General features: G+C 48.1%; 1 protein-coding gene across 4 annotated transcripts in view; it reads left to right on the top strand.

Annotated features, from left to right (window-relative positions):
- The window catches only part of LOC140408318 (probable E3 ubiquitin-protein ligase HERC3), a 90,140-nt gene extending 73,981 nt beyond the window's left edge, over nucleotides 1-16,159 (top strand). For 3 of the 4 annotated variants that reach the window (XM_072495349.1, XM_072495348.1, XM_072495352.1), the window contains exons 22-24: nucleotides 959-1,142; nucleotides 7,430-7,529; nucleotides 14,891-16,159. In XM_072495349.1, the coding sequence (XP_072351450.1) occupies nucleotides 959-1,142; nucleotides 7,430-7,529; nucleotides 14,891-15,120 (514 nt within the window). In that variant the 3' untranslated portion in view covers nucleotides 15,121-16,159. Of the gene's footprint in view, nucleotides 1-958; nucleotides 1,143-2,479; nucleotides 2,684-7,429; nucleotides 7,530-14,890 lie in introns of those variants that run through there. The other variant, XM_072495350.1, reaches the window with a different exon arrangement.
- The last annotated feature ends 320 nt before the right edge of the window (nucleotides 16,160-16,479 follow it).

The following is a 16,479-nucleotide window of genomic DNA, read 5'->3' on the forward strand; positions in this document are numbered from 1 at the left end:
CCTGAGGCTGTCACAGATGTGCTCACCTGTCTTGTGACCGGGACTGTATGCTCATATACACCCCCCCCAAGTCCAAAGATGCTGAGACCTATTTATTTTGCCTCATCTCCCTGGCTGAGGTTAGCTACCTCAACACATATCAAAGGGTTGACCTGGGACCCATCCAATCTTGTAAGGATCCGAGGAGCTTTATTCAGAGTCTGGTCACATGTCAACTGTTTGATGGGCAGAGTATCTGAAATTTTCTCAGTTCATGGGACCAGTGAGAGAGACTCCTCATCGACAGGGCAAATTTGAAACTTTACCTTCAACACTAACTATGTTGCATAAAAGTTGTGTTTTTAGTATAATACACTCAGGATATTGGAGTCACCAACGAGGATTTATATATGCTGCCCATCCATGGTTACCTCCATAGGTGCAGCTATAGAAATAACTGTTTTAGCCAAAGCATTTTGCATACATTCACTACAAGGAAAAGTACTTCAAACATCTACACCCTGCTGTTCATGGATGTCTTCTTCTCATCAATAAGAAGTCTTACAACACCAGGTTAAAGTCCAACAGGTTTGTTTCGAATCACTAGCTTTCGGAGCGCTGCTCCTTCCTCATCTGAGCAAACCTGTTGGACTTTAACCTGGTGTTGTAAGACTTCTTGCTGTGCCCACCCCAGTCCAACGCCGGTATCTCCACATCATGGCTATCTTCTCATCAAGCCATCAGTATTCGTATAGGAATAGTACCATCACTGTCCTGCTTTGATTGAATGTTTGATCGGCTGAATATGTTATCACCTGCAGTCCAACCCAATTGCACAGGAAGCCATCAATAGAATTGATACACCATGTAGATTAAATGGAGATTGGCTTGCATTTCCTTGCGTTAAGATGGTTGAAGTGATCGATCGGCTGCCGCGTGTATATTATGCATTTTCTAAACCCAAGTTCTTTTTAAATAGGAAACAGTACGTTGATGCTTATGTGGATTATAAGCTTAACACGTCCGTGAAGGATCAATTTGAAGCCTTTTCCCAAGGTTTCAGGAGCAGTTTGTCAGTGCCGGTTGTGAATATATTCCATCCTGAAGAACTGAGGGCTGTTATCCATGGAAACACCGAATATGAGTGGGAGCTGCTGGAACAGGTCTGGTGGCTGTGTTGCACATTTACCTCTCAACGTCCTTGGCAATTTCTGCCTTCTCTGTACAGGGAACCAATGCAGTGTCACAGCACATTCAACATTAATCCATAAATCTCAACCACATCAAACCTTTATCAAAATCCCAACGGGTAATTTTAAGCAAGGCCATCGAGTGGGATTTGAACCTGCTGCCCAATTTCAGCGGAAAGTACAGTGGGGTGGGGGTAGAATAGGAGCAAGTCAGTCAGCTCATCAAATTGGCTTCCACCGTTTCATGAGATTGTGGTTCACCTGTATGTCTAGTTTGCTCTGCCATTTCACGAGGGTGATCCTGAACTAGAGCAGGATGGACATCCTGGCAGGGAGTTTTGGTTAGTGCTGTTGGGTGGGGGGGGGGGTTAAAACTAATTTGGCAGGGGCGTGGGATACGGAGAGGAGGTCGAGTAGGGGGTGATGCACAGCCAAATATAGAAGAAAAACCAAGTCAGTCTGGAAGGCAGAGAGATTATAGACAAGTTAAGGCACAAGGGAGTAGTATGGCATTTATTTTAATGCAAAGAGCCTTGTGAGTAAAGCAGGTGAGATGAGGGTGTTGGTTAACACACAGGAATATGATATTATTGCTGCCACAGAGACGTGGGCGAGGGAGGGACAGGACTGGCAGCTCAATATTGCCGGGGTATTGAATCTTCAAGCATTGGCGGGGGGGGGGGGGGGGGGGATGTAAAGGTGGAGCCGCAATATTGATCAAGGAGTCAATTACTGAAGTAAAGAAGAAGGTTCCTCAAATAAGGTCATATGGGTAGAACTTACAAACGAAAAGGGGGCAATCTCATTGGGGGCCTATAGAACCCCCCCCCCCCCCACTAAACAGTCACGGAGAGATAGAAGGGCAGATATATCTGCTAATCTCAGAAATTTTAAAATAAAAAGGTAATAATAGGAGGTTCCAACTTCCCCAATATTAATTGGGATAGTCAAAGTGTGAAAGGCTTACAGGGGGCACAATTCTTTAAAATGCATCTGGAAGAGCTTTTTAGATCGGTCCGTAGAAAGTCCTACAAGAGAGCCAGGCAAGTGATAGAGGTTTCAGTGAGGGAGCATTTTAGTGACAGTTCCCATAACTCAGTAGGATTTAAGTAGTTATGGAAAGGGACAAAGATGTATAGAAATCAGGGAGGGAGACAGTGATGTACTTGAACAAATTAACATTGAGGGAGAGGAGGCATTAACAGTTTTAGCGGACTTGAGAGGATAAATCCCCAGGACCAGATGAGATGCTGTGGGAGGCAAGGGAGGGGATTGCAGAGACTCTAACAATAATTTTCAACTCTTCTCAGGCCACAGGAGAATTATCAGGTGACTGGAGGACAGCTAATGTGGTGCCATTATTCAAGAAGGATGGGACAGATAAACCCGGAGATTACAGGCCGGTGAATCCAACTTTAGTGGTCGGAAACTATTGGACAAAAAAACTCTACAGGAGAGAATTAATCCCCACTTGGGAGTCAAGGATTAATCAAGGGTAGTCAGCATGGCTTGGTCTAACAAATTTGATTGAACTTTGAGATGGCTAGGTGTGTAGATGAGGGTAGTGCAGCTGATGTAGTCTACATGGACTTCAGTAAGACTTTTGACAAGGTCTTGCATGAGAGACTGGTCAAGGTGGTAAGAGCTCATGGAATCCAGGGCAATTTGGCAAATTGGACCCAAAATTGATTCAACGGCAGGAGGCCGAGGGTGATGGTCGAAGATTATTTTTATTTTTTAAATATTTTAAAAATAAATTTAGAGTATCCAATTATTTTTTATCCAATTAAGGGGCAATTTAGAGTGGCCAATCCATCTAACCTGCACAGCTTTGGGTTGTGGGGGTGAAACCCACGCCGACACGCGGTGAATGTGCACACTCCACACGGACAGTGACCCAGGGCCGGGATTCGAACCCAGGTCCTCAGCGCCGTAGGCAGCAGTGCTAACCGCTGTGCCACCCTGAAGATTGTTTTTATGACTGGAAGCCTGTGTCCAGTGGTGTTCTGCAGGGATTTTTGCTGTCCCTTGCTGTTTGTAGTGTACGTTAATGCTCTGGACATGAATGCAGGAGGTATGATTAGTAAATCCGCAGTTGATTGATAAATTCGTGGTGTGGTTAATAGTGAGGAGGAAAGCCTCAGATCACAGGACGATATAGACGGGCTGGTCAGACGGGCAGAACAGTGACAAATGGAATTTAACCCTGAAAAGTGTGAGGTGATGCACTTTGGAAGGATTAACAAAGCAAGGGGATGCTCGCGGCTGGATTCTCCACCACCGGAAGCGGAATTCCCGATGCAGCGGAGAATGCAGCGTCGGAGAAAAAAACTGGATTGCGTCACCCCTGGCAGAGGCACCAAGGCTCATTCTCCGCTCTAGAGGGAGGATGAAAATAGATCAAAATGACCTATTTTCATCCTCTAACCAGGCTGGACATCTCCATTCCTCGGTGATTCTCCAGCCCCTTGCGCCAGGTTCATGGCAGGCGTGATTGGTACAAGTATTTGCTAGTGTGGCCCAAATGCGATGGACCTCACGATGGGCCAAGGGGGTAAGTATTTAAGGTAGGTGCCCCCCAAAGTCCATGAGGGAGCATCCCACTCTAGCAGCTGCCCCCCCACTAGACCCCTATATTAGAGAAGCGCCCTCCCCATCAGTCACCCCTGCCAGGAATCTAAAGAGCAGTCTAGGCAGAAGCAGTGAAAACAAAATCGCTGCTTTTGCACTCACCTGCGCCTTACACATACTGACTCAGACAGATGTCTCGAAATCAGCAGCTGTAACTTAATAGAAAACCAAAACCACATCATAGGGGTTTAAACCCCCTCAGATCCTTTGATCTGCAAGTCTTCTGTTCACTTCAAAGATAAATAGCTTTTAGTAGCCTGTAATTGGCAGCTTCCAGACAGCCAGATGTCTGGATTGTTTAATGTTGTTCCCCTTCACACTTGAATGGATCTCAAGTGGACTTCTGTGAAACTAATCGCAATATTTATAAACATCTAGGAGTTGTGCTTTCACATCCTCTTTTTTACAGCAGAAAGCACTTAACTGCTTTTGATGTAGTCATGGGCCGGGATTCTCCGAGCTTCTGCGCCACAATCGCGCCCAGCGCAGGGGCAGAGAATGGGGACCCATATGCGGACCCATACATCTTCCCACGATTCTCCGCTGACCGGAGAATCGGCGCCAGTCGCACGCGTGGTCAACGCGGTCAGAGGCCATTGAAATAGGCCCCCGCGGTGATTCTCCGTGGATAAACGGCTGAGTTCCCACCGGCGTGGTTCAAGTATGGTTCCACCCGGCGGGAGCTCAGAGTCGCGGCTGCGGTGGCCATCCTGGTGGGGGGCGGGGGGATCCATCACCCGGGGCGGGGGGGCCTCCACGACAGCCAGGCCCGTAATCGGGAACCACCGATTGGCGGGCACGCGATATCTTGGGGGGGGGGGGGGCCTACTTCTTCGGCGCCAGCCTGCTATTTGGGTCCACCATGTCACGCGGTGCTGGCGCCGCAGGCGGCCGCCGCACGCATGCGCGGACCCGCGGCCGGAAGCGCAGGGCCCCGTATCGGAAGCCGGAGCTGCGTGGAACACTCCGGGGCCCTGCAAGCCTCCTTAAAAACGAAGAATCACCCCGGACTTTCGAGAAAAAAGTCCGGAGTGACTCGTGCCCGTTTTCACGCGGGCATCGGCACATAGCCCCATTATTGGAGAATCCCGCCCATGATCTGCCAATCATAGCTAGATGTTTATAAACATCGCGGTTAGTTTCACAGCAGGCTACTTGAGATCCATTCAAGCATGGGGGGGGGGGGGGGGTGGACTCTGGTCATGCATGGATTCTGTTCCGGGGGTGGGGGGGAAGAGGGTGGCCCACCAATTCCCATGGTTAGGGAGGGGGGGGGGTTCACCCAGCAATTCCTGTGGAGGATGAGGCATGATTTGCATTGCGGGGAGGAGGAGCTTCTGATGCAGCTGCCGGACCTCGCTATAAATGGCAGCCTTGTAGCGAAATTCGCTACAGAATCCCTTGCGATCCCCACCATGCATAAATGTACATGGCAAGGGACACTGAATCGCTCCCAGTGCCAGCATGAAACAAGCGATCCAGCTCCGGCGGGAGAAGTGAATCCAGCCTCACAATAAGCGGTGGGACCCGAGGAAGGATCAGAGCAACCTTGATGTGCATGTTCTTTTATTTTTGACGACAGCGGGACAGGTAGATAGCGTGGGGCGAGAGGCAAATGGGATCCTTGTCTTTATTAGCCAAGGCATAGAATATAAGAGCAGGTAGGTTCTGATGGAACTGTATTAAATATTCATTAGGCCACAGCTGGAGTACTGTGGGCAGTTCTGGTCACCACACTATAGGAAGGAAGTGACTGCACTAGAGAGGGTGAAAATGAAATGAAAATCGCTCATTGTCACAAGTAGGCTTTAATGAAGTTAATGTGAAAAGTTCCTAGTCTCCACATTCCGGCACCTGTCGGGGGAAGCTGGTACGGGAATTGAACCGTGCCTTGGTCTGCTTTCAAAGCCAGCTATTTAGCCCAGTGTGCTAAACCAGCCCCTAGTGCAGAGGAGATTCACCAGGATGTTGTCTGGGCTGGAGCGTCTCAGCTACCAAGAGTGAGTCGAGAGGCTGGGTTTGTTTTCCTTGGAGCAGAGAAGGCTGAGGGTGGGGACCTGTTTGAGGTTTACAGAATTATGAGGGACATAGATCAGGTGGATAGGAAGGAACCTTTCCCCCTAGTGGAGAGGTCACTAGCCAGAGGATATAGGTTGATAGTAAGGGACAGGAGGTTTAGAGGGGATGGGAGGGAAAACCTTTTCACCCAGAGGGTGGTGGGGATCTGGAACTCGCTACATGGAAGGGTGGTAGAGACGGGAGCCCCCACAACATCATTATAATTGGGAGTGCATTAGAGCGCAGATATCAGAAGCTAAAAGTTTGGATTCGGGACTAAAAACAATGGATTCAATATTTCATTGGAGGTGAGTTTCTGTTCGACCAGTACTGGATGTCAGATGAACAGTAATTTAGCAACTGTGGATGAATCGGGAGAGTTGGTGGTGAGTTACAGCTGGGTGTTGTCAGCATCAAGTGGAAACTGACACTGGGCCTTTGGATAATGTTGCTATGTAGATAAGAAATGGCCAAAGATAGATCCTTTGGGAATACCACAGGTAACAATAAAGGAGCGGGAAGAGAACCATTGCAAATGATTCTCTGGCTACGATAGATCAGAATGGAACCCTTGCCTGAGGTGTGGTGGTCCTCAGGTTAAATCACCATCAGGCAGGCACCCCCCTCAAAGGAGAAAGCTACCCATGGTCATCTGGGACTTTGGCAACTTTACCTTTACTCCTGTTAGCCAGTTGGTGATGGAAGAATTTGGACCTCACCTGATCCTTACTCCTTGTAGATTTATTCACAGAATGAAAAATTACAGATGTATATATACCTCCTTACTCACTCCCTCAGTGTCAATAAGTGGCTCTTTATGTCTGCTCAAGAAGCCATCCAATCAATGTCCACCACCTGGAGGCACGATAGCACAGTGGTTAGCACTGCAGCTTCCAGTGTCCCAGGTTCGATTCCGGGCTTGGGTCCCTGTCTGTGCGGAGTTTGCACTTTCTCCCCGTGTCTGCGTGGGTTTCCTCCGGGTGCTCCGGTTTCCTCCCACAGTCCAAAGATGTGCAGGTTAGGTGGATTGGCCATGCTAAATTGCCCTTAGGTTAGGTGGGGTTGCTATGTTATGGGATAGGGTGGAGGTGTGAGCTTAAGTAGGGTGCTCTTTCAAAGGGCCAGTGCAGACTCGATTGGCCGAAAGGCCTCCTTCTACACTGTAAATTCAATGATTCTATACTTAACTTCAATTGCTAGAATGAAATGAAAATCGCTTATTGTCACAAGTAGGCTTCAAATGAAGATACTGTGAAAGGCCCCTAGTCGCCACATTCCGGCGCCTGTTCGGGGAGGTTGGTACGGGAATTGAACCCGCGCTGCTGGCCTGCCCTGGTCTGCTTTCAAAGCCAGCGATTCAGCCCTGTGCTAAACCAGCCCCGTATTAGCTGTAGCATAGGATGTCACTGGCATTGTGGCAGGACAGAAACCTGACTGGAGGGATTCAAATGTAGAGTTCCAAGAAAAGCTGGAACGGATTTGAGAGGCACTCTGTCAATACCGCAAATTGATCAACTCTCAAATATCTAAACCCAAAGAAATACAAACCAATCTATGTTTTATATACACAGAATGCAAAATACAATGGATATACACAGACTGACACAACAGTCAGGAATTTTTGGAAAGTCTTTGAAAGCTTAAAAGAAAAGAAGAAAAAGCGGTTTCTTAGTAAGTACGTGTGCGGCATTTTACTGGGTATAACAAACACATGTGCTTCTGGACATGACCCATTACCTAGCCTGGGGCATTTTTATTTGGTGAAAGTGAGATTATTCATATAGCCATCCAGGATCTTAAGATGGCAAAAGGGTGGCACAGGGGGCAGCATGGCGGCACAGTGGCTAGCGCTGCTGTCTCACAGCACCAGGGACCCAGGTTCAATTCTGGCCTTGGTGACTGTATGGAATTTGCACGTTCTCCCTGTGTTTGCGTGGGTTACCTCCGGTGCTCCGGTTTCCTCCTACGGTCCAAATGTCACTTTTTCCAGGGCCACTAAACTCCAAGGCCACGCCGAGGCACAGGGTGGGAAAGCTGACCTCCATCCCAACAAGACCCGCCTGCAAGCAATCAGTGAGGCGAAGGCAAATTCATCGGCCGCCGCACCCGCCTGAATCTCTGGCTGGCCCGACACCCCGAATATGACTTTTACATGCAGAACCCCCCCCGAACTGATACTGAAACCTGCCCTCCAAAGCTTTCAAAACACATGCACATGATTTGCGGGGCCCCTCCCACATTGCTCACAGACATTCTCCACCCCCTCTAACAGCCGGCTCATTCTTGATTTTGTTAGGTGTGCCCTGTACACCACCTTCAGCTGTATCAGTCCCAACCTCGTGCACAAAATCGAGGCATTTACCCTCCACAGCACCTCACACCACAATCCCTCCCCCATCTCTTCCTCCCACTTCGCCTTACCCCCCCTCCATGGACAGCCCATCTGCCTCCAAAATCCTCCCGTAAATCTCCGAGACAACCCCCCCCCCCCCTCTCCAACCTCTCAATCTGACAGCATAACCTCCAACAACAAGGCAGCAGGCACGATCGGGGTGTTCGGGAAGACCTTCCTCACAAGGTCCCGCACCTGCATTTCCTGAAACCTTTGCCCGCACCAGACCAAACTTCTTGCCCAACTCCTCCAGACTCATAAATCGCTCCCCGGAAACAGATCCTTCATTTCCTTGATTTCCCCTCTCTTCCCATTCCCAGAACCTTGCATCCATCCTCTCCGGTTTGAACCCATGATTCCCCCTAATCGGCAGCCCCCCTGACCCAGCTCCCAAATGCTGAAACTGCCTTAAGTGTGGCCACCACTGAATACTTCCCTGGAGCCATCGGGAGTGGCGCCGTTGCCAGCGTCTGCAGCCTCGTCCCCCTGCAAGAGCCCACCTCCAGCTTGACCCACAAAGCCCCCACCTCCCTATTCCATCCCTGAATGTTCTCTGCATTTTCCGTCCAATAGTAATGCATCAAATTTGGGAGGCCTCCCCCCAACCCGCCAGCCTGCCGACCCTCTTCCTAATCCGAGCCACATTCACCACCCAAATAAACAAAAAGATCAGCCTCTCCACCCCCCTAAAAACAACCTTGGGCAAAAAGACCGGGGCCGGGTCGGAGAATCGCCGGGCCGGGCACGATTCACGCCCGGTGACCGGAGAATTGGCGTGGCGCGGCGCCGGTCGGTGGCCGCTCTGGTCTGAGTGGCCGCCAAGATAGCCCGAGTCCCGCTGGCACCGTTCACATGTGATATACCCGTCGGGACCTCGGCATCCATCCTGCGGAGGGGGGGGGTAGCCTGATGGGGGGGGGGGGGAGGGGATATCCGATCCGGGGGGGGGCCTCCACCATGGCCTGGCCCGCGATCTGGGCCTACCGATCGGCGGGCCTGCCTCTTCTGGTGGGGGCCTCTTTAACTTCACGCGGCCCCTGTAGCTCTCCGCCATGTTGCGTCAGGGCCGGCGCGGAGAAGGAAGCTAGCGCGCATGCGCGAGTTCGTGCCGGTTGCAACGCGAATGCGCGAGTTCGCGCCGGTTGCAGCGCGCATGCGCGAGTTCGTGCCGGTTGCAGCGTGCATGCGCGAGTTCGTGCCGGTTGCAGCGTGCATGCGCGAGTTCGTGCCGGTTGCAGCGCGCATGCGCGAGTTCGTGCCGGTTGCAGCGTGCATGCGTGAGTTCGTGCCGGTTGTAGCGCGAATGCGCGAGTTCGCGCCGGTTGCAGCGCGCATGCGTGAGTTCGTGCCGGTTGCAGCGCGCATGCGCGAGTTCGTGCCGGTTGCAGCATGCATGCGCGAGTTTGTGCCGGTTGCAGTGCTCATGCGCGAGTTCGCGCCGGTTGCAGCGTGCATGCGTGAGTTCGTGCCGGTTGCAGCGTGCATGCGCGAGTTTGTGCCGGTTGCAGTGCTCATGCGCAAGTTCGCGCCAGTTGCAGCGTGCATGCGTGAGTTCGCGCCGGTTGCAGCGTGCATGCGCGAGTTTGTGCCGGTTGCAGCGTGCATGCGCAGACCCACGGCACCCGTTTGACGCCGGTATCGGCAGCTGGAGCTGCGTGAGTCGCTCCAATGCCATGCTGTCCCTCCGTAGGGCTCAGGATCTCTGCTCCTGGGGGCCTGGTGACTCATTTTACGACGGCATCAACATTTAGCCTCAGGATCAGAGAATCCCGCCCAAGAATCGCGGCAAGACATTCATTTTTACTGCCTGTACCCGGCCTGCCAGCGACCAAGGGAGATAGTCCCACCTCAGCAAGTCAGCCTTCACCTTCCCCACCAAGCTAATGAAATTAAACTTCCAGGGCAGCACGGCGGCGCAGTGGTTAACACTGCTGCCTCAGGGCGCCGAGGATCCGGGTTCTATCCCGACCCTGGGTCACTGTCCGTGTGGAGTTTCCACATTCTCTCTTTGTCTGCATGTGTTTCGCCCCCACAACCCAAAGTTGTACCGGTTAGGTGGATTGGCCACGCTGAATTGCCCCTTAATTGGAAAAAAATAATTGGGTATCCTAAATTTAAAAAAAATAAATTGAACTTCCGGAGACCTGCCCTGGCCCGGACCACCTGCACCCCCAGATACCTAAAGTGAGACTCTGCCAGACAGAATGGCAGCACCCCCACCCCGCTCCTACTCCCAGCGGGGAGACCATAAAGCACTCACTTATTCCTAAATTTAATTTGTAGCCCGAAAACATCCCAAATCTCTGAAGAAACCCCATTATGCTCCCCCTGAAGAGCTTGGCTCTGAAATATACAGCAACAAGTCATTCGCATAGAAGAACACCCTATGTTCCACCCCGCTCCCCTCACTATCCCCTTCCACAACCCCAAGCTCCTCAGCGCAATGGCCAAGGGCTCTGTAGCTAATGCAAATAGAAGGGGGGTGTAGTGATCTGCATATCTGTATATATACAAGGGGTCAATGTAAATGCAATACAGCTGAGCAATCACTAGAGGGAGCATGGGGGATGTATAAATACAGACACACCGGAAGTCACGGGACTCTTCACAGGAATGACAGCTGGTGAGCAGGACACAAACAGGCAGCTCAGATGTAACATAGTATAAGCGCCGGAGAGAGAACGAACTCACAATAAAGTATCTACTTCAACTGTAAGACTATGAGCTTTATTCAGACACAAGGAATAACACATGGTACCAGGAGACGTCAGAACGGTTACCAGAAGATTTCACAAGATGCAGAAAAGAAAGATCGAAATGACAAGAAAACTCGTACCGGACATTCGATGTGGGAAAACTTTGCTGATTTAATGAAATTTGTTGGATCTCCACCACAGCTGAACACAACCGGTAATTTAAGTCACAGCTGGAAAGATTTTAAACAAATGTTCGAAATATATATCATAGATTATGTTTTGAAATCAGCCTCAGAAGAATTGAAAATAGCACTGCACCTCGCAGGACATGAAGCTAGAGAAATATTTAACGGCTTTAAATACTTGAAAGGTGAAGACAACACCAAATTAGGAGTAATACTGAAAAAATTTGAAGATTACTGTAACACCAGTAACAATGCAGCTTTAAGACATTCAATGCTTGGAGACCAAATTGCACAGGAAATGAGTGATGCGAAACTCAACCAACTCAACCAATCATTACCAGAACAGAAAGGTTTAATGCTGGAAATCGCGAGTGAAAAGTGCAGATTGCAAGAAAAAAATAACTTTAAGTGCTTACCTAGAAAAATCGCCGATAAAGTTCTTTTCCACGGGTCTGAAGAAGTTAAAATGGCGCCTGAGCACATTTTAAACTGCCCGGGGAACAATAGACGCAATTCTGGGTCCGCGCATGCGCAGGAAACCACAACCGCTCATGCGCAGTTGAAAACAGTAGTTTTGGATTCAGATAGTGCTTGCGCAAGCGCAATTGAAAAAACAAATTGGGGCGCAGAGCATTCTGCGCATGCGCAGTTGGACAAAAAGAGCGCACAGTTTGAAAATGGATCTGCACATGCGCAAGTCACACATGCGCAGTTTACAAAAAAGCACACAGTAAAGGTAACTCGATTCGGTTCCTACACTTTACGTCACGAGCGTCATGACGTCAGAAGACTCAGACCATGCCCACTTAAAGGGGAAATGCCCGAAAATCACAAACAAGATGTTTAAAGGCACAAAATCAACAAATTTAACCTCAAAGGGCACAACATTGCCTGAACCTCGACCAGCAGTTGAAAATAACTTTTGCAGCACCCTGGAACAAGCAGTTTGCACCATCCAAAGTGAAGGGCACAATGACAAATCCGAAACCAAAGAAGATGATTTGTTCATTGAACATGAAGAGAATTATAACAAAGTCCGAAACAAAAAAAGATGATTTGTTTATCGAAAAATACTACTCAGACATGGCTGAGTTATTCGGATATGCTGATCACAGCATCAGCAACACGGTTGCAAAGCTCAACACGGCTCTACTCATGGTAGATGAATCCAATACCATGATGCAATGGCAGATTGTTGATACATTGGATGACAGCAGCCTGTCAAATACCCAAGAAGAACACAATGCCACACAGCGAGTACTGACCGACTCCGTTAAGAGAGCACAGATCGACTCCACAGAGAGAACACTGCACGACTCCCACAGAGAGCGATGAAAGATTCCACAGAGAGAGCTATGCAAGCCTCCACAGAGAGCTCATTCACAGACTCCAAAATAGAAGCAATTAAACACTCCATAGCGAACGCCATGCATGATCAAGATCACAAAGGTCTACCCACCGTATCGGAGCACCCAGAAGTAGACTACGAAAGTCTACCAAGCTCACATAATCAACAAGAAGACAATGTAAGCCTACCCACTGTATGTGAAAACAGTGACAAAGTGATCACAAACGACATACAGGATGTGCAGGATCACAGCGAGACTGACAGATCTCAGCTGGTCTGTACAGAAGCACTCAACAATCAGAGGAGGGCTACTCATGAGTCCAGAGAGACCACGTCAATTGAAACCTCATCCACTCTAAACTGCCCACAAGAAAATGAAATCTTGAAGATTTTGACTCCAGAAGAGGAGCACCAAGGAAGCAAAGAAGAGGAATCAAATCCACCACAAATGACTGATGTCACCAAGACCAATGCAACATCAGATCATTCTCACAATCCTCAAGAAGAAACGCTCAATGAAACAGCAGATACCACAAAGGACACTGAAAATGAAAATTGCTTATTGTCACAAGTAGGCTTCAAATGAAGTTACTGTGAAAAGCCCCTAGTCACCACATTCTGGCGCCTGTTCAGGGAGGCTTGTACGGGAATTGAACCGTGCTGCTGGCCTGCCTTGGTCTGCTTTCAAAGTCAGCGATTTAGCCCTGTGCTAAACCAGCCCTGACACCAATAACTTGGAGAATGACTCAAATTATCCACACGGAGCAGTCATTGAGCGCAACAAGAACAACAAAAACAACAAGAAGCACAACAAGAACAACAACAAATACTACAAGCACAACAACAAGAACGACAACGACAACAACAAAGACAGAAATGACAGAAACATCAACAATGAAACAACGACCTGTACAACATGGTACAACTCTGCACATGAAGGACAATGCAACATTACACTCCAAAACAATGACAAGAGTACAAATGTACCATGGCAAGACAAAGAATCTCATGAATTCACATTTGCTTCGGAACAAACAAGCACACCAGCTTTCAAGGCAGATGACACACTAAATCGATACCACAAAACAAAATCCACATTAGTCAACATCAGTGGTTCGACCATTCAAACGCCTCGTGATGACTTATTGGTTACTTAAAACACAAGAACACTGATGACATTCACAAAGAAGTTACAATATCAATATCACCACATCAACAACAAAAAAAACTCAACCAAACAAATTCACAAAGTTTGGACTCATAAATGTTTTGATTAAGATTGGACTCATAAATATTAATTGGCTTTGTTTAATAACCAATATCATCACCATTTTTACAGATATACATATCATAATTAATCTAACTGTTTTGTACAATTTTCTTTGACACTGTACAGAAAATATGTAAAAGAAAAAAGGGGTGATGTAGTGATCTGCACATCTGTGTATATACACAAGGAGTCATTGTAAATGCAATACAGCTGAGCAATCACTAGAGGGAGCACGGGAGATGTATAAATACAGACGGACCGGAAGTCACGGGACTCTTCACAGGAATGGCAGCTGGTGAGCAGGACACAGACAGGCAGCTCAGATGTAACATAGTATAAGCGCTGGAGAGAGAACAAACTCCCAATAAAGCATCTACTTCAACTGTAAGACTACGAGCTTTATTCAGACACAAGGAATAACACAGGGAGTACAGAGAGCACCCCTGCCTCGTTCCCCGGTGCAATGCAAAGTACCCTGAATTCATACTGTTCGTTCGCACACTCACCATGCTGCTCCTCATATAACAGCTGCACCCTCGCCACAATCTTAAATTTCTCCAACACCATCAAATGACTCCACTCCACCCGATCAAACGCCTCTCCGCATCCAGCGCCACCTCCGCCTCCGTCTCTCTTCCCCTCTGCCAGAGAAACCATGACATTCAGCAGCCTCCTCACGTTACATTGGTCTTTTCAAAGTTACAATTGAGTCTGTTTCCAACACTCTTTCAGCCACTACGTCCCAGATCGCAACACCCCATGACGTGAAATAATTCTCATCTTCCCACTGGGTCTTTTGCGAGCTTCAAAGGGGAGCTGGGATGTGTTGAGACCAAATGCAGAGTCAGGAAGGGGCGCTAAAGCAGTCTCCCAAAAAGCACAGGTGGCTCCTGGTGTGGGGACCCCGGACAGGGAGAGGATCAGGGGCCAATGAAAAGTGCAGCAATCTATTTTGTCGTACATTGTCTGTGTGATCTGCTGACATGGGACTCCACAGGGCCACAGCTACCATTTGCTTTGGAGGAAAGTAGCAGGGAGAGACTTGGGCATCAAAACATTAGTTGTTTCCTTAGAAAGGGAACAAACCTGTACAGTCCTGAACTTGATTCAATTTCAATGACTATTTTCTCTTCGTTCTCAGCCTTTCTGTCAGGAAGTGAAAGAATCCCAGCCGGAGGTATTCGGGGTTTTCGGATTACGATTCTGAACCTCAGGAGAAATGAACCAGATTCCTTCTATCCTTGTGCTTACACCTGTCACATGACCCTCGACCTCCCCAACTACAGCAGCATTGAAATATTGGAAGAGAAATTACTACATGCGATTAAATTCAGTGAAGAGTTCAATGCTGTACCACCGCAATATTTGTAACTAGAGAAAGCGTTCATTTAATCTGAGAAATGTTGGTAATTGACTAAAAATAGCTGGCTAATTAAAAGTAAATTGCAATCGAGCATTTGATTCATGACAACACAGAAAACATCCAGTGATTGGTGTCACAGTGCTTAAAGCCTCTCTATTTGAACTCTACTCAAATATGTACAGCTACTTATTTTAGTCTTTCATTGATGTGGCAGCAATGGCAAGGCCAGAATTTATTGCCCAGCCCTAATTTCCCTCGGGAGAATGGTTCATAAGTTCATAAGATATGGGAGCAGAATTGGGCCATTCGGCCCATCGAGTCTGCTCCGCCATTCTATCATGGCTGATATGTTCCTCCTCTGCTACCTACCATGTTACAGGCCAAGAGCTGGATTGGGAAATCAGCCAGAGCATCTCCTCCCTAGAACACATGATCTAGGAGCGGGAGCCGGCAATTTAGCCTCCCGAGCCAACACCTTCAATGTGATCATGGCTGATCCCATCCTGGCCTCAACTCCACCATCCTGCCTGTTCTCCACGGATAACATGTGTTGCCTTAATTGGTGGCGAGACTGCCCCTGGAACAGAGCTAAGTGACTTGCAGCTGTGACTGGAGCCACATATTGAGGCCAGAGTCACAAGGAAAGCAGATATTAGTGAACCAGATTTTCTTTTTACAGCAATCCGCTAATTACTTTTTATCCCAGTTTTGTTTAATTGAATTGAGATTTTCCAGCCTGTGCAGTGGGATTGGGATGCACGCTTCCGGACATTCACGCAGGTCTCTGAATTATAGCCCCATGAGCACATCCACTACGCTCCCACACATCTGTGTTGAGTCAGATGCTGCAACTTGATTTAGGGAAACACACTAATTCAATGGAACCAGCATAAAGGAAAGGGGGGAGGAGATATTACACACATTTGACAAGTATGTATTGAGAAGGTTTTGTGACTGCTTGTGCTATGACAAGTGTTTAAAGTTGACCTCATTAAACAAAATATTGTGGTGACATTTGTCACAATATCTGGAGCAAATACTTAATAATCGCTTCACAGAAATTTTTTTTTTTTTAATATATTTTATTCGAGTTTTTTGGCCGAACATAACAATACGTAGTGTTTATTTTACACAACAATAAAGCAATATAAATAGCCGTGGCCAGTTTTAAACAAATAAATAAATAATATATATAAACAAAAACAAAAGAAAAACAAAACTAAATGGCATCTGCCTTGTCCAAAATAAATACTCTCCAAAATTACAGTCCAACAGTCCAATATACAATTACATATACCAAATACCTATACATGTACAATAACATCCCTGAGAGTCCGTCCGATTCCTCCCCCCCACCCTCCCCCTCC

This window comes from Scyliorhinus torazame, chromosome 3 (assembly GCF_047496885.1).
Source record: "Scyliorhinus torazame isolate Kashiwa2021f chromosome 3, sScyTor2.1, whole genome shotgun sequence".
Classification (NCBI taxonomy): Eukaryota; Metazoa; Chordata; class Chondrichthyes; order Carcharhiniformes; family Scyliorhinidae; genus Scyliorhinus; species Scyliorhinus torazame.